Source organism: Martes martes, assembly GCF_963455335.1.
Source record: "Martes martes genome assembly, chromosome: 2".
Lineage (NCBI taxonomy): Eukaryota > Metazoa > Chordata > Mammalia > Carnivora > Mustelidae > Martes > Martes martes.
The window spans coordinates 199,115,570-199,134,129 of record NC_137889.1 but is presented as its reverse complement, the minus strand read 5'-3'; the positions used below and the strand labels follow the sequence as shown (position 1 = coordinate 199,134,129).

The 18,560-nt window shown below is 39.4% G+C and overlaps 1 protein-coding gene across 1 annotated transcript in view; it reads left to right on the top strand.

The window, feature by feature from the left end:
- Window positions 1-572: 572 nt before the first annotated feature.
- The window catches only part of CDKL2 (cyclin dependent kinase like 2), a 52,831-nt gene continuing 34,843 nt past the window's right edge, over window positions 573-18,560 (top strand). The window contains exons 1-2 of the mRNA XM_080797400.1: window positions 573-1,046; window positions 4,186-4,384. Of these exons, the coding sequence (XP_080653526.1) occupies window positions 4,217-4,384 (168 nt within the window). The 5' untranslated portion in view covers window positions 573-1,046; window positions 4,186-4,216. The remainder of the gene's footprint in view (window positions 1,047-4,185; window positions 4,385-18,560) is intronic.

Here is an 18,560-nt window from a genome sequence, read left to right as displayed (position 1 = left end):
CCCTCCTGACGTCACTTGCGTTGTCACCTGCTTGCTTTCACCTTGCCTCACCTACTAATCATCACCTCCTAGGGGGTCACCCTCGTCACCCACCTGGCCCGGCCTGGCCCCACTGCCCCGACCGGAAGGCATCGAATCGCGGTCAGGCCGGCACCTTCCCGGGTGGGAGCGCCCAGGGCAGGCCCGGCTCCCCGCCCCAGCAGGGCCGCGGAGAGGAGTGCTTCGTCGCCCTCTGCCCGTGTCCCTCTTCTGTTTTCTCCCAGCCCCTCAGAGCCACCACCCCTTTATTCTCTCCGTGAGCACCGGAGTCGCCTCCAGCCCTCAGCTGCGAGGAGAGGCCTCCCGGCAAAGGCAGCCGGAGCCGCTCGGCTCCGGAACTGAAGTACCAGTGGGCGCCGGCGTCTGCGCCTCGGTGAGCAGCACCCGGCCAAGCCCCAGGTGCAGGGGCAGGGTGCCTGGCGCTGAGCCAATCGTAGCTCGTGACGACGGGGCCCAGCCAATCAGAGCACGGAAAGCTTGGCGCACTCAGGGCGGGGCCGGGCGGGTGAGAGCCCGCCCCCTTGCAGCTCGGCGGCCAACGCCTTCGCCCGGGGCTTGCGGGAGCCGCGCAGGTTCACGGACTCCGGGGACTGGGCGCCTTGAGAGCGGGGAGACGGCGCCCGCCCGCCCGCCTCATTTCTTTACAGGCCTCGGCCTTGACAGGCGTGTTGGTGCCTGCCGTGGGCGCATTCTGACCCGGGCTGTATCTCTCTCCGGAGACTGTGCCTATGGTTGGGGCAGAGTGAGGTCGTTGCCTTGACGACGGCAGCATGCGGCCCGCGGTCCTCCCGAGTGCGCGCCTGCGGCAGGCCGAGGCCGCTCTGCCTCCCCGCCCGCTTCGCCCCCGACCCGCGGCTGTGTCCCCAGAAGAAACCGAACCGGCTCCGGAACTGCCAGTTTGCTAGTCGGCATCTTGTAGACCGGCGAGCGAGATGCATTTCACCCCAAATTTGTTTCCAAGTTGGAAACCTTTGGGTCTTTCCGTGTGAAAGGATTTTAAAGAAACGGTAAGCATAATACATTTATTATCTTTTTATAAAAAGATTTTATTTACTTATTTGAGAGAGAGAATGAGAAGGGGAGGGTCAGAGGGAGAAGCAAACTCCCTGGTGAGCAGAGAGCCTGATGCCGGCTTTGATCCCGTCGCTCCAACATGACCGGAGCCGAAGGCAGTCACTTAACCAGCTGAGCCACCCAGTACAGTACTTTTATTTACTTATTTTTTAAAATTTTTATTTTATTTGTACAATACTTTAATAAACTTTTATTATCTCGTTCATTGATCTATGATAGATTTCAGTCTGTCTTTAACAAAATAATAATTTAAAAAAAGCATTGTTTTTAGTACCTGATTGTTGGCATTAGAACCATATGCTTACATGGCACGTGTCCAGGAATACGGCGTTGCCAATTTGGCCAGGCATCCTTTCAGTCTGTGCAGAGGAGTAGAAGGCATGAAAAACTGTAGTTTATGAGTAACTGTTTCAGGAAACCAGGAGCTTTTTAAGCTGTGACACTTCTAAGGCATTTGTGGGCAGTAAAAAGTAAAAAGCAGGTGTGTTCAACGTGCTGTGCCTACATGCCTGGTTGGTTTCCAGAATAAAACTTGCTTACTGTTAGCTTGCGATGCGCTTCATCACACACATCTTAGACCTGCTTAAGGCAATCTTCATTTTGTCCACTTTGCATTTTCAGGCATTGAGGACACCAATTGCGAAGTGTTTAAAAATGATCCAGGTTACAGTGTCCCCCTATTTTTGCTCTTGGCATGAGAAACCTAAAGGTCCAGTCCTTAAGAAAGCATGCTGTCTTATTGGAAGGGAAAAAAAAAAATTCAGGAAAAGAGAGAGAATTACACCGAGAAATTTTTTCAAACAGACATTTTATTTGAAAAATAGTAGAGATTAAATGGAAGTTAATATGTCAAATATGGAAAGTTAGTGTTGTGGGCACTGCTCCGTAAACAGCTTATAGAAACTACTATCCAAGCTAGTGGTAAAATATGAAATAGTTGGAGTTGGTGTTGACGGGAATTTATTTTCATCTTTTCCCACTTCGGGTCAGTCTTCTGGTTTTCCATGTCTGTCTGCCTATCTATATATCTATCTATCCCTAGATTATTAAGGTAAACTGATGAAAGTGTATACACGCTGGATTATCACAGTTTGCTAGAACAAGGAGGGTATTTATTTTGTTTTTGTTGTCAGTGTACTGATAACTGATAATATGGAAGCAAATGAAACATCACAATTCACAATCTGGGTAAATTAGTTTTAGATTGCTATAGGACACAATTGATGAAATAGGTGAGAGTTTTGGTTTTTTTTTTCTTTCAACGTTTTATGAATGAGTATTCTTGTATTGTTAGGTTAGAAAAAATCAGCTGTAGAGGCACCTGGGTGGCTCAGTTGTTAAGGGTCTCCCTTCAGCTCAGGTCATGATCCCAGCATCCTGGTGGGATCGAGCCCCTCATTGAGCTCCCTGAGCCTGCTTCTTCCTCTCCCACTCCCCTCTTCACGGTGTCTCTCTCTATCAGTCAATCAATAAAATCTTTAAAAAAATCAGTTATAAATCATCATTTGAATGTATAGTTACTGAAAGATTTTTCCTCACAAAACTCTTAGAACCATATTGGGATTAGGAGAAGTATTTTTTATTCTTTGCTTTTGGAATTTAACTTCAAAATCAGATTTAAAAATAAATTTAGGGGCACCTGGGTGGCTCAGTTGTTAAGCTGACCTCACTGCCTTCTGGTGAGGTCATGATCCCGGGGTCCTGGGATCCAGCTCTGCATTGGGTGCCCCGTTTGGCAGGAAGCCTGCTTCTCCCACTCCCACTCCCCCTGCTTGTGCTCCCTCTCTTGTTGTGTCTCTCTCTGTCAAATAAATAAACAAAATATTTTATAAATAAATAAATTTAACTTTGGAGTTACTAGCTTTTATATTTCATGACAGTCAAGTCTTGTGAATTAAAATCTATCTGTATTTGAACTGAAAAGTTTTTTTCTATACCAAAATATGTAGTAGAATGATCGCTGATCCTTCATCAGTCATTATTAGGATAGCCATTATCCAAAAATGTCATATAACGAGATGTCAAAGAATTCTAAACACAAAATTCAAATGATCATACTCAAAGTGAGTAATCATTAAAAGGATTTTTGAAATATTGTATTTGGTCCTACTAAAATTTAATTTTTAAACAATTTACTTATATACTGTGATGTCATTGTTGTTATTTTGTAAGTTCAATATGGGAATTTAATTACGACATTAAGAAAAGTAAAGAAAAACAGCTTTATCAAAGTTTCTTAGCATTAACTTGGTAAGTGATCATTTGTGAACAAATATTTTTCCCAACTGAGCAGAAAGTGCATAAAGATTTTCAAATTTGCTTTTTTAAAAGATTTATTTATTTGAGAAAGAGAGAGAGAGCATGAGTGGGGGGAAGGACAGAGAGAGAGAATCCTTAAGTGGACTCCCCACCCCTATCCCCGACTGGAGCCTGGAGCCCGACTTGGGGCTTGATCCTACCACCCATGAGATCATGACCTGAGCCGAAACTGAGAGTCTGTTGCTTAACTAACTGAGCCACCTACTTGCGCTTCAACTTAGCTTTTTTAAACCTGATGTAAAAAAAATAAATTTGATCTTCACTAAAACCAAACTCATTGGGGCGCCTGGCTGGCTTAGTCGGTAGGGTGAATGACCCTTGATCTCAGGGCTATGAGTCTGAGTCCCACTTGGGTGTGGAGATTACTTAACAGTTTATAAAATCTTAAAAAACAAAACTCACTTGCACTTTTTCACCTCTGAGTGAAAAGGAGTTGTGTTTTTCTAAAGTAAGCTGTAATTGTTTTCCATGATAGTTCAAGTATTGCTCTATCTGAATTAAAAATATATTGAATTTCATTGACATGGCATCTAATAATTTAAACTTAATGGCTTTAATTCTTGTCTATATGAAATAATTTGAGAAACATAGCTTAGATGTGGAAGCAGTAAGAAATTGTGAGTCAGAACAGAAGACCTATTAACACAGCGACTGCTCTAATATGGAAAACAGGTGGGGAAGAATTAATTTACTGGAAAGGTGGAGGAAATTAATATGCTCAGCATTATTAACTCTATGTTTTGGTTTCCACAGCAAGAAGAATTTCTACCGGTTTAGAATTAAAATGGAAAAATATGAGAACCTAGGATTGGTTGGAGAAGGGAGCTATGGAATGGTGATGAAGTGTAGGAATAAAGATAGTGGAAGAATTGTGGCCATCAAGAAGTTCTTAGAAAGTGATGATGACAAAATGGTTAAAAAAATTGCTATGCGAGAAATCAAATTACTAAAGGTGAGTAAATACTGAGTTTAAAAAAAAAGTTGCTTCTTGATCAAGATTACATTTCTAGAAAAAGATTACTGTTTTTATATTAATTTCCATGCCAAAATTTGACATAAATTTCTTTTTTGACATTAAATAAATAAAATGATTATATATGCACATTCATTTGTCCTGTGAATATAAACATGATTTTGAAATATTAGTTGCTTCTTTCTATATCCATCTGCCTATCTCTCTATCTGTCTATCAGTCATCTCTATGGGGGTCCTAAAGACCACTCCCCATGCTATGATTCAATAGGAGGACTCAGAGCACTCAGCATGCAGTTGTACTCATGGCTGTGATTTATTATAGTGAAAGGATATAAAGCAAAACCAGCAAAGGAAAAGGCACATGCGATGAATTCCAGAGGAAACCTGCCACGGGTTTCCAAGTATCCTCTTCCAGTGGAGTCACACGGGATCACTTACATTTTCCAAAAATGATCTGTGACGGCGCGTGTGAAATACTGTCTACTAAGGAGATTCCGTAGATTCAGTGTCCGGGTTTTTCCTGGAGGATGTTCATGTAGGACACCCTCTGCCTGACTCATACCAAAATTTCAGAGTCCCAAAAGGAACACAGAGATTCAGCATAAACATTTTTTCGCACGTTGAGCCACTTCATCAGTTCTGGAAATGACGAGACCCCTCATTACATCCAAGTTCCCAGGTGCCAACCAAGGGCTCAATTTGCAAGCAGAGCTTTCTTTTTCTTTTTCTTTTCTTTCTTTTTTTTAAGATTTTATTTATTTATTTGGCAGAGAGATCACAAGTAGGCAGACAGGCAGGCAGAGAGAGAAGGGGAAGCAGGCTCCCTGCTGAGCAGAGAGCCCGATGTAGGGCTCCATCTCAGGACCCTGAGACCATGACCTGAGCCAAAGGCAGAGGCCTAACCCACTGAGCCACCCAGGCGCCCCAGACCTTTCTTTTTTTAAAGATTTTTATTTGTTTTTTTGACAGAGAGAGCAGCAGCGAGAGAGGGAACACAAGTAGGGGAGTAGGAAAGGGAGAAGCAGGCTTCCCGCTGAGCAGAGAGCCCGATGTGGGGCTTGATCCCAGGACCCTGAGATCATGACCCGAGCCAAAGGAAGAAGCTTAACCCACTGAGCCACCCAGGCGCCCCCGCAAGCAGACCTAAGTCTCAGGCCTACTATGGGATCTTTTTCTCTCTCTAATCAGTCTCACCAAAAGTTTATCAATTTTATTTATCTTTAGAAAGAACCAATGTTTGACCTTCTCTATTTTGTATTTCTTTTCTAAATTTCTTTTTTAACTTAAATTCAATTAACCTGTAGTGCATTATTAGTTTCAGAGGTAGAATTTAGTGATTCGTCAGTTGCATACAACATCCAGTGCTCATTACATCATGTGCCCTCCTGAATGCCCATCACACAGTTACTCCATCCCTCCCCGCCCCTGCCATGCACCACCTCGTCTCCAGCAACCCTCAGTTTTTTCCTATACTTTTATGCTTTCTTTCCCTCTTTTGTTTTGTCTTATTTTTCCTTCCCTTCCTTATGTTCATCTGTTTTGTTTCTTAAACTCCATGTATGAGTGAAATCATATGATATTTGTCTTTCTCTGACTGACTTATTTTGCTTCACATAATACCCTCTAGTTCCATCCATGTCATTGCAAATGGCAAGATTTCATTCTTTTTGATGGTTGACTAATATTCCATTAGAGATACACACCACATCTTCTTTATCAATTCATCTGTCGATGGGCATCTGGGCTCTTTCCATAGTATGGCTATTGTGGACCTTGCTGCTATAAACATTGGGGAGTCCCTTTGAATCATTATGTTTGTATCATTTGGATGAACACCAAATAGTGCAATTGTTGGGTCATAGGGTAGCTCTATTTTTTTTTTTTTTAAGATTTATTTATTTATTTATTTGTCAGAGAGAGAGAGTGAGCGTGAGCACAGGCAGACAGAGTGGCAGGCAGAGACAGAGAGAGAAGCAGGCTCCCCGCCGAGCAAGGAGCCCGACATGGGACTCGATCCCAGGACGCCGGGATCATGACCCGAGCAGAAGGCAGCCGCTTAACCAACTGAGCCACCCAGGCGTCCCTGGTAGCTCTATTTTTTAAAAAAGATTTTTATTTATTTATTTGACAGAGAGAGAGAGACAGCAAGAGAGGGAACACAAGCAGGGGGAGTGGGAAAGGGAGAAGCAGGTTTCCTGCTGAGCTGGGAGCCCGATGTGGGGCTCGATCCTGAAGGCAGATACTTAACGACTGAACCACCCAGGCACCCTGTGGGTAGCTCTATTTTTTACTTTTTTATTTTTAATTTAATTTAAATTTTTTAAAAGATTTTATTTATTTGTCAGAGAGAAAGAGAGAGCTGCAGGCAGAGGGAGAAGCAGGCTCCTCGCTGAGTGAAGAGCCAGTTGTGGGACTCAATCCCAGGACCCTGGGATCATGACCTGAGCCAAAGGCAGGCACTTAACTGACTGAGCTACCCAGAAGCCCCTATTTTTAGCTTTTTGAGGACCCTCCATAATGTCTTCCAGAGTGGCTGCACCAGTTTGCATTCCCATCAACCTTGTAAGAGTGTTTCCCTTTCTCCGGACCCTTGCCAACATCTGTTGTTTCCTGAGTTAATTTTAGCCATTCTAACTGGTGTGAGGTGGTATCTCATTGTGCTTTTGATTTGTATTTCCCTGATGTTGAGTGATGCTGAACATCTTTTCATGCGTCTGTTGGCCATTTGTATGTCTTCTTTGGAGAAATGTCTCTTCATGTCTTCTGCCTATTTCTTGACTGGGTTATTTGTTCTTTGGGTGTTAAGTTTGATAAGTTCTTCATAGATTTTGGATACTAACCCTTTATCTGATAAGATATTTACAAGTATCTTCTCCCATTCTGTAGATTGCTTTTTAGTTTTGTTGACTGTTTCCTTTGCTGTGCAAAAGCTTTTTATCTTGATGGAGTCCCAATAGTTCATTTTTGCCTTTGCTTCCCTTGCTTTTGAAGACATGTCTATCAAGAAGTTGCTGTGGCTGAGGTAAAAGAGGTTTCTGCCTATGTTCCCCTCTAGAATTTTTTTTAAAAAGATTTTATTTATTAGAGAGAGAGAGAGAGAGAGACAGCTAGAGGGAACACAAGCAGGAGGAGTGGGAGAGGGAGAAGCAGGTTTCCCGCTGAGCAGGGAGTCAGTCCAACATGGGACTCAATCCCACGACCCTGGGCTCATGACCTGAACCAAAGGCAGATGCTTAGCAACTGAGCCACTGAGGTGCTCCCCCTCTAGAATTTTGATGGATTCCTGTCTTATATTTAGGTCTTTTAACCATTATGAGTTCATTTTAGTATAGAATATAAGAAAGTGGTCCAGTTTCATTCTTCTGCCTGTGGCTGTCAAATTTTCCCAACACCATGTGATGAAGAGACTGTCTTATTTCCATTGGATGTTCTTTCTCACTTTGTCAAAGATTAGTTGACCATAGAGTTGAGGTTTCTGGGTTCTCTATTCTGTTGCATTGATCTATGTCTCTTTTTTTTGTGCCGGTATCATACTGTCTTAATGATTACAGCTTTGTAATATATTTTGAAGTCCGGAATTGTGCTGCCTCCAGCTTTGGTTTTCTTTTTCAAGATTGCTTTGGATATTTGAGGTCTTTTCTGATTCCATACACATTTTAGGATTGTTTTTTCCAGCTCTCTGAAAATTGTTGATCGTATTTTGATAGGGATTGGATTTGAGAGTGATCTGGCTGTGACATCTGTCTCCCCATTGATCACGAGGGTTGATTTGGCCGATCTGGCTGGCTGTGGTGGTGTCCCCTTCATCCCTCACTGCTCCATGTTGTGTCTCTCCCAAAGCAGTACATTCAGTCTACCGAGGATGACCTTCCCTGATAGAGGAGGACCATTCTTTGGTCAAGGGTATATGAGTAGTTGTGCTCTTCTCCTAGAACTTCCAAACAAGTTCTCAAGGTCTTTTTCCTTCCCTTCTCTTCCCTTCCCTTCCCTTCCCCTCTCCTCTCCTTCCTTCCTATCTTTCCTTCTTTCAGTAAACTCTACCCCCAGTGTGGGACTTGAACCTACAACCCTAAGATCAAGAGTTGCACGCTCTACTGACAGAGCCAGCCAAATGCACGTGTACTTCTCTCTATTTCATTTTTTGTTCTCTATTATTTCATTCCTTCTACTTAGTTTGGGTGGATTTATTTTGCAGTTCTTCCTAATCTGTTGATATAGATGCTTACTTTAACTTCCAGCCTTTCCTCACCTCATATATACATTTAAGGCTATCTTTCCTTCTATGAGCAGCTTGTTATGTATCTCAGAAATTTTCCTTAAGAGTTCAAAATATTTTCTCATTTTCCTTAATTTCTAAATATGTGGAAACTTTCTAGGTTTCTCTCCCCTGGTTTTTTAATTTTGCCACGATTTTCTTGTAATCTGAATATATACTATGTAACATTTTATTACTTAAAAAAATTTTTTTAAAGATTTTATTTATTTATTTGACAGAGAGAGAGAGTGAGCATGTGCACAAGCAGGGGTAGCAGTAGACAGAGGGAGAGGGAGAAGCAGGCTTCCCGCTGAGCGGGGAGCCCGATGCGGGGCTTGATCCCAGGACCCTGAGATCGTGACCTGAGCTGAAGGCAGATGTTTAACTGAGTCACCCAGGTGCCCCCCCTTTCAAATTTTTTGATACTTTCTTTTTTGGTTCAGAGAGTAAGTCCTTGAAAAAAAAATTCCTTATGTGCTTGAAAAGTATCCCATTAAGTCAAGTTTGTTTAATTATGTTATCTAAATCTTCTAATTTTCTAAATTATTACTGATTTTTTGTATGCTTTTTCCATCTGGTACTGAGAAGAAGTATGTTAATCTCTTCCTCTGAGTTAATTGATTTGTGTGTTTTTCATTGTAGTTCATTTTGTGTTTATAAACAGAAAAGCTATGTTATTAGTACATTAAATTTAGAATTATGTATTCATGTTGAATCAAATGTTTTATCATCATGAAATAACTTACTAATGCTTTGTCTTAAAGTCTGTGTGAAGCTAATAAATCTACACTAGTTTAATTTTGGTTAGAGTTTGCATAATGTATCTTTTTATACATTTTTACTTGGAAGTTTTTCAATTCTTGTTTAGATGTGTCTCTTGTAAACATCATATGGTCACATTTTGCTTTTCATCTTCTTTGGCAACCTTTGCCTTTTAATTGGAATATTTTGTTTATTTAAACATAATGTAATTTCTAGTATATTTCACCATTAATCTACCATCTTAATATGTGTCATTTGTCTTACTAGTTTTGTATTTCTTTTTATTTCTTTGGATTAATTACATTTATAATTTCTTTATTTCCCTCTAATAATTTGAAAATTACACATTATATTTCTCACTTTTTGTGGTTATCATAGACATTTGTTCAAGTCTAACATTATCTGATACTTGTATTCTTCTTCTAGGTAATACACACCCTTACAATACTTATCTCAGGTTATTCCCTTCCATCATATGCTAACATTGTTGTGTATTAACTCTTACGTATTTCTTAAACATCACAAGACATAGTTATTGTTCACTGTTCATTTAGGTTTATATTTACCTATAACTTTCTTTGTTCTTCCTTTTGCATCCCTGGCCATTTATCTGGGATCTCTTCTCTTCTTGGAGTATATTATTTAGGATTTCCTTTTGTGATGATCTACTGTATACAAAACATTTCATTGTTAGTTTGCATGAAAGTGTCTCTTTTTTTTAAATTAAAAAATTTTTTTAAAAGATTTTGTTTTTATTTATTTGGCAGACAGAGATCACAAGTAGGCAGAGAGGCAGGCAGAGAGAGAGGGGCAAGCAGGCTTCCTGCTGAGCAGAGAGCCCCATGTGGCACTTGATCCCAGAACCCTGGGATCATAACCTGAGCTGAAGGCAGAGGCTTTAACCCACTGAGCCACCCAGGCACCCCTGAAAGTGTTTTTTTGCTGTCATCCCTGAAAGATATTTTCGCTGTGTATGGAATTTGAGGTTGGCAGTTGTTTTCTTTCAACAAAATGAAGGTAACATTGTTTTGCCTTCTGGCTTCCATTCTGCTCCTGGGAAGTCAGGTGTCTGTCCAATTGCTGCTCTTTTATAAGTTGATTTTTTTATGTCTGCATTTTTTTTTCATTCAGCTTTTTATTAACATTAAATTGACATATAGAAAAGTATGTATCTCATAAGAATACATCTCTGTACGTTTTTAAAAATTAAACAACTCCATGTTACCACAGTGTAAGTCAAGAGAGAGAACATTAAAATCACTCCATAAGCTTCCCTTACGTCTTCTGCAGCCACTACTGCCTTCCTCCTCTATCCAGGTCACAAGTATCCTAATTCTTTTTTTTTTTTTTTTTTTTAAGATTTTATTTATTTATTTTGAGGGGAAGGTCAGAGGGAGAGAATTTCAAGCAGACTCCATGCTGAGTGCAGAGCTTGATGCAGGGTTCAATCCCACAACCCAGAAACATGACCTGAGCCAAAACCAAGAGTGAGACACTCAACTGACTGAGCCATTCAGGTGCTGCACAACTCTCTTAATTCTAATCAGCTTAAGTTAGTATTGTTTTCTTGTTACTTGGAATTTTCTCTTTGATCTTGTTTTTCTGAAATTTCACAATGTGTCTTGTTTGGATATCTTTTATCTTGCTTCATTGGGGTCTTTATGAATCTATGATATGATTTATTAATTCCACAAAATTCTCATTTATTATTTCTTCAAATATTATTTCAAGTCATTCCCTTTCTCCTCTATTTTTGGGACTTCAGTTAACATAAATCTTTCTCACTGAATTATCTTTTTACCTGTTTTTCTTTTCATCTATTTGTCTTTTTATGCCCCTTCTGCATAATTTATTATGATTCATCATTCAGTTAAATAATTTTCTCCTCAGTATGATTAATTTCCATCACTGAATTGTTAATTTTGAGTATTGTATTAGATGGTGCACAAGAATATAATTATAGCTCAGTGAATTATTGGAAAGCAAACATTCATAGAACCACCAGATCAAGAAATCAAATATTGCCAACAACCATTTTCTTGTACTTTCCCGGTCACCCTAGCCCCTTCCTTCTCCTTTAAGGTAAACGCTATTCTGACTTGCATGTTAGTCACTGCCATGATTTTCCCCCCACTTTTACCAGATAAACATGCATTCCTGACCACTATAGTTTAATTTTACTTATTATCCTCATAAAAAACTTTCTTTTCACTCTCTTAATGTTATCTTTTACTCAACAGTAGTTAATTTCAATGTAGTCAAGTTTTTAGTATTTCCTTTTTTTTTATTATGTTAGTCACCATACAGTACATGATTAGCTTTTTAAAATTAATTTATTTTTTCTCACCGTAGCATATACTATCCCTGATGTCCATCATCTAGCTACCCCATTCCTCCCACACTCCTCCCCTCCAGCTACCCTCAGTTTGTTTCCTGAGGTTAAGAGTTTCTTATGGTTTGTCTCCCTCTCTGGTTTCGTCTTGTTTCGTTTTTCCCTCCTTTCACCTATGATCCTCTGCCTTGTTTATCAAATTCCTCATATCAGTGAGATCGTTTGATAATTCTCTCTCTGATTGACTTATTTTGCTTAGCATAATACCCTCTAGTTCCATCCGCTTTGTTGCAAATGGCAAGATTTCATTTTTGATGGCTGCACAGTATTCCACTATATATACACAACACATCTTTATCCATTCATCTCTTGATGGACATCTAGGCTCTTTCTGTAGTTTGGCTATTGTGGACATTGCTGCTATAAACATTCGGGTGCACGTGCCCCTTCGGATCACTACATTTGTATCTTTAGGGTAAATACCCAGTAGTGCAATTGCTTTTTGATGTAGTGTTCTATGATTCATTGTTTGCTTATAACACCTAGTTCTCCATGCACTCTTTAATACCCATCACCAGGCCAATCTATCCCCCCACACCCTTCCTTTCTAAAGCCCTAAGTTTTTTTCCCGGAGTCCACAGTCTCATGGTTTGTCTCCCACTCCGATTTCTCCCGCTTCATTTTTCTTTTCCTTCTAATGTCCTCCATGCTATTCCATATGTTCCACAAATAAGTGAAACCATATGAAAATTGACTTTCTCTGTTTGACTTATTTCACTCAGCATAATTTTTAATATTTTCTTTTATGGTTGGTACCATTTATATCTGCTCAAGAAGTCTTTTTCTACTTAGAGATTAGGGTATCCTTCTATACTATTATTCAGAAACTTAATAGCTTTGGTTTTCATATTTACATTTCAGTACACCTAGACTTGATCTTAATTATGGTGTATGACACAGTCAAGTCTTAGTTGTTCTTTATTGATATCCAGTTGTCCCAGAAACACTTACTGAAAATAGCATCTTTTCTCCATGTCTCTGAATTCCTCATTTGCCATATGTCTTTAAATGTAGGGGCGGCTTTTCTGCTCTTTATTCTGTTCCATTGTTAAATTTGCCTAAGTTTGTGCCAGTATCTCACAGTCCATATTCACTCTAGTGAATCACTTCAGATACATGTGCTGTCCCTGCTATGTATTTTAATTCTATATATAATTAAATTCCTCCCAAATTGTTCAGTCAGTATTTATTAGGAGATATCTATTATTTATCTTTCCCATTACTCACGAATCATTCTTACATTTCTAAGCTTCCATCTAGGATCATTTCCCTTGTATTTAAAACATATCCTTAGGGCACCTCGGTGTTTTAGTCGTTAAGCGTCTGCCTTTGGCTCAGGTCATGATTCCAGGGTCCTGGGATCAAGCCCTGCATCAGGCTCCCTGCTCAGCGGGAAGCCTGCTTCTCCCTCTCCCACTCCCCCTGCTTGTGTCCCTCCTCTCACAGTGTCTCTCTCTGTCAAATGAATGAATGAATGAATGAATAGAACATATCCTTTATTTTCTTTAAAGCAGATCCACTGGTAGGAAATGCTGTCCAGTTTTGTTTGTCGGAAAAAAAAAAAACAACTTTATTTTACTTTTTGTTTAAGGTGGCTCAGTGGGTTAAGCCTCTGCCTTCGGCTCGGGTCATGGTCCCGGGGTCCTGGGATCGAGCCCCGCATCGGGCTCTCTGCTCAGCGGGGAGCCTGCTTCCCCCTCTTTCTCTGCCTGCCTCTCTGCCTACTTGTGATCTCTCTCTCTGTGTCAAATAGATAAATAAAATCTTAAAAAAAATTAAAAAAAAAAAAAGACTATTGGCAAAGGTTATAGAATTCTAAGTTGGCAGTTCATTATATTCAGTGTGTTCAAGATATCATTCCACTGTTCCTCTGGTTTTTATTGCTTCTATTGAAATGTCAGATATTTCTTAGTATGTCTTTTTTTCTTTTGGATGCATTAAGGTTTTCTCTTTGACTTTGATTTCCAGCAATTTTATAATAATGTGCCTCGATGTGGGGTTTTTTTCCTATTTTTTTTACCTTGAATTTATGTCTCTTGCATCTGTAAAATAATGTCATTTGTCACTTTTAGAAAATAACTAGCTATTATTTTTCATGTATTGCTACTGCCTTACTCTCTCTTCTCCATTTAAGAACTTAATTTCATATATTAGACTTTCCCCATGTGTCTCTTATACTTTCTGTGTTTTCCAGCCTTTCATTTTTCCCTGGTTCATTCTAGATATTTTCTTCCAACCTATCCTCAAATTCAGTAATTCTCTTTCAACCTACTATTTACAATGTACTTTTATACTTAAGCATTGATTTCTTAATTAAAGATACATTTTTCAATTCTGGTATTTCCATTGGATTTTTTTAATAGTTTCCATTTTGCTGCCCAAACTCTTTATTGTGGGTTTTTGACTATTTTGTCTTTTCTAAAGTCTTTATCTAGTACCTGTTATCTGGATCTCCCATATGCTTATTTCTGTTGTTTGTTTTTTTCTCTTGGTTTTTTATTAAATTAACTTTTTGGTATGCCTGTATTAATTTTTAAAAATTGTATACATAGCTTGAGTCTCTGGATGATATCTTTCCCCTGAGAGGAATTACACTTGCTTTTATGAGGCTCTTGAGTGTACTCCAGGAAACCCAACGTTGTACCATCATCTTAGTCCAATTTGAGGAATTTACATTATTTGAATTTGAATTATGGTCCATGAGAATGCTTATTTATTATTCAGCCTTACAGTTTGTGGACTTTTAGGGACAACCCAAAGTAGGAAGGGGTCTCAAAAGGCTATACCCTTCTTTCTACCTAGATGGCCCCCAGACACCAATCACTATTGCCTCGGGCCACAAGACTGTCAAAAGTGCCACTCAGACTCTTAATCTTCTCTCTGAATTGTATGTTTCCAGGGTTTAAAAAAAATAACTCTAATTGCTTGGCTCACTTCCCTGGGTCTGTGTCTTCAAGACCCTAGTCTAGATATTCTTTATTATTTTATCTCTCCTATTCCTTACAATAGTGGTTTTCTATTTTTGTCCAGCTTTTCTACTTGTATTCAGTATGAGGGTTGTTATAAATCACCTAGTCTACTGTTATTGTAAATAGAAATTATTATACTTTTCTGTCCTAAAATTTTTATTTGGCTCTAAATCTTCTATATCACTTTTTCTGATTTCAAGTTCTTTCAAAAAATTTTTATGTAAGCTCTGTACTCAACTCAGAGATCAAGAGTCACATGCTCTGTTGGCTGAGCCAGTCAGGTGCCCCATTTTTTTTTTAAGCTTTGCTTTTTTGTTTTAGTATTTATTTATTTACTTATTTACTTAAACTCTACCCCCAACACTGGGCTTGAACCCACCATCCAGAGATCAAGAGCCACATGTTCTACCAACTGAGCCAGCAGGTGCCTCAGGTTCCCTCAGTTTTTTGAGGTTGACTTTTTTCTTTTTAAGCATAGTAGCTTTATCTGATAATTCTGATATCTGAACTCATGCTGTATCTGCTTTGGTTTTCTTTATGTTCCAATAGTTTTTATTTGTGGTATAGCATTTCTTTTTATACCTGGTTGTCTTTGATTTTTCACTGGAAATTATTTGAAACATCTTTTAGGGATAAATTGAGGCTAAAGTGAAGCCTACTGGGGACTGGTTCATTTCTGTCCATTTTTACTGGGGAAGATGTAGTCCTTAGGGTCCCAGCTTATACTGGGCTTCAGAGACGCCACCTTTGGAAGGCATTTGAACTTTGACTTTTCCTTCCCTCTTAGACCCAACAGGCCACAAAAATCCAAGCTCAGTTACACACCTGTTGGCCAATGGCAAAATCAACTTAAGTATTGAAATTAACTCTCTGAGTTCTCCTGTTCTTGATTTTGGCCCAGTAATTCCTTACTGTCTTCTTGGGTCTTTTATATGTTTAAGAAGATTTTAAAATATAGGTTTAACTTTGTAAGAATTCTCAATAGGACAGTTGTTTTGAGTTACCTACCCCTACAAAATGAGGTAGTCATCGGCTTTTAAAAATAAAAGCACAGGGAAAGAGTGAGAGAAAGAGGAAGGTAGAGCTATTAGTCTATGTTTTCATTTTAGAAGTGTGTTGTTTAATCTCCACATATTTTGGAATTTTCTGGTTCTCTTTTTGTTATTGCTTTCTAGTTTAATTCCATTATGGTACAAGAGCAGACATTGTGTGATTTCTATTATTTTAAATTTGTTAAGGTATGTTTTGTGGCCTACAGAGTGTTCCATTTGAATTTGAGAAAAATGTGAATTCTGGTTTTGGGTAGTCTGTAGATGTCACTTGTATCAAGTTGGTTGATGGTGTTGTTGAATTGAACTGTGTGTCTTCACTGATTTTCTACCTGTTGGCCTATCTGTTTCTGAGAGGAATGGTTGACAGTTCCAGCTCTAATGGTGGGTTTGTTTCTCCCTGCAGTTCTATCGATTTTTACCTCATATAGTTTAATGTTCTGTTGTTAGACATATACATGTTAAGAATTATATGTCTCCTTGGAGAATTAACACCTTTTCATTATGTAATGCCCTCTTTATCCTTGATAACTTTTCTTACTTTGCAGTTTGGTTTAGTCTGGAATAGAACTGCTCCTGCTTTCTTTTGCTTAGTGTGGTGTATTTTCTTCATCCATTTAATTTACCTTAATTATTTATTTAAAGATTTTATGTTTAAGTAATCTCTAAATCCAACACTGAGCTTGAACTCATAACCCTGAGATCAAGAGTTGCACGCTCTACTGACTGAGCCAGCCAGGTGCTCCTCCCTCCATTTACTTTTCATTTATATGTGTTTCTATACTTCATGTGTATTTCTTTTTTTTTTTTAAGATTTTATTTATTTATTTGATAGAGAGAGACACAGCAAGAGAGAGAACATAAGCAGGGGGAGTGGGGGAGGGAGAAGCAGGCTTCCTGGTGAGCAAGGAGCCCAAAGCGGGGCTCTATCCCAGGACCCTGGGATCATGACCTGAGCCAAAGGCAGACACCTAATGACTGAGCCACCCAGGTGCCCCTTAATGTGTATTTCTTTTTCTTTTTTTTAAAGATTTTATTTATTTATTTGACAGACAGAGATCACAAGCAGGCAGAGAGGAAGGTAGAGAGAGAGGAGGAAGCAGGCTCCCTGCGGAGCAGAGAGCCCGATGCGGGGCTCGATCCCAGGACCCTGGGATCATGACCTGAGCCGAAGGCAGAGGCTTTAACCCACTGAGCCACTCAGGCGCCCCTTAATGTGTATTTCTAATAGATAGCATATAGTTAGGTTGTGTGTTTTGATCCACTCTGACATTCTGCATCATTTAATTGGAATATTTAGATCCTTGGCGTTCAAATTGACTATTTTGTGATATAGTTTTAATATCTACCTCATATATTTATTTACTTATTTAAATTATTTTAATTAACACATAATGTATTATTTGCCCCAGGTGTACAAGTCCCCAAATCATCAGGCTTACACATTTCACAGTACTCACCATAGCACATACCCTCTCTATCATATTTATTACTATTCCCTATTTGTTGCCCTTGTTTTTGTTTCTGCCTTTGTCTTCCACTCTTTTTCTGCCTTTTGTGGTTGTAACTGAAAATTTAATATGATTCCATTGTTTTTCTTTCTTAGCCTATCGGTTATAGTTCCTTTTAAACTTTTTTTTTTTTTTTTGGTACTTGCCCTATAACTTGCAACATACATTTACAACCAATCGAAATCCACTTTTGGATAACACTATACCACTTCACATGTATGTGAGTGTTTTTTTTTTTTAATTTTTTAATTAATTTATTTTTTTATTTTTTTTAAAGATTTTTATTTGTTTATTTGACAGAGAGAGATCACAAGTAGGCAGAGAGGCAGGCAGAGAGAGAGAGAGAGAGAGAGAAGCAGGCTCCCCACCGAGGAGACAGCCCGATGTGGGACTCGATCCCAGGACCCTGAGATCATGACCCGAGCTGAAGGTAGAGGTTTAACCCACTGAGCCACCCAGGCGCCCCTTAATTTTTTTTTTTAAAGATTTTATTTATTTATTTGACAGACAGAAGTCACAAGTAGGCAGAGACTCAGGCAGAGAGAGTGGGGGAGGCAGGCTCCCTGCCGAGCAGAGAGCCTGATGTGGGGCTTAATCCCAAGACCCTGGGATCATGACCCGAGCCGAAGGCAGAGGCTTTAACCCACTGAGCCACCCAGGTGCCCCTATATGAGTGATTTTTAATAATAAAGTAATCCTAATTCCTTCATCCTGTCTCCTGTACCATTGTTGCCATTCATCTCACTTATATATAAGCATACCTAAGCATTTATATACAGAAGATATATTCATAAGCATGTGATCAAATACATTATTATTTTGAACAAACTGTTATGTTATATCAATTAAGAATAAGAAAAATAAAGTTTTTATTATACCTTCACTTACTCCTTTGATTCTCTTCCTTTCTTTATGTAGACCAGATTTCCTGGTCTGTATTATTTTCCTTCTCTCTAAAGAATTTCTTTTACCATTTCTTGCAAGGCAAGTCCAGTGGCAACACATTTCCCCAATTTCTTTTTTTAAAAAATATTTTTAATTTATTTATTTGACAGACAGAGATCACAAGTAGGCAGAGAGGCAGGCAGAGAGAGGGGGAAACAGGCTCCCCACTGAGCAGAGAGCCCGACGTGGGGCTCAATCCCAGGACCCTGAGATCATGACCCGAGCTGAAGGCAGAGGCTTTAACCCACTGAGCCACCCAGGCGCCCCACA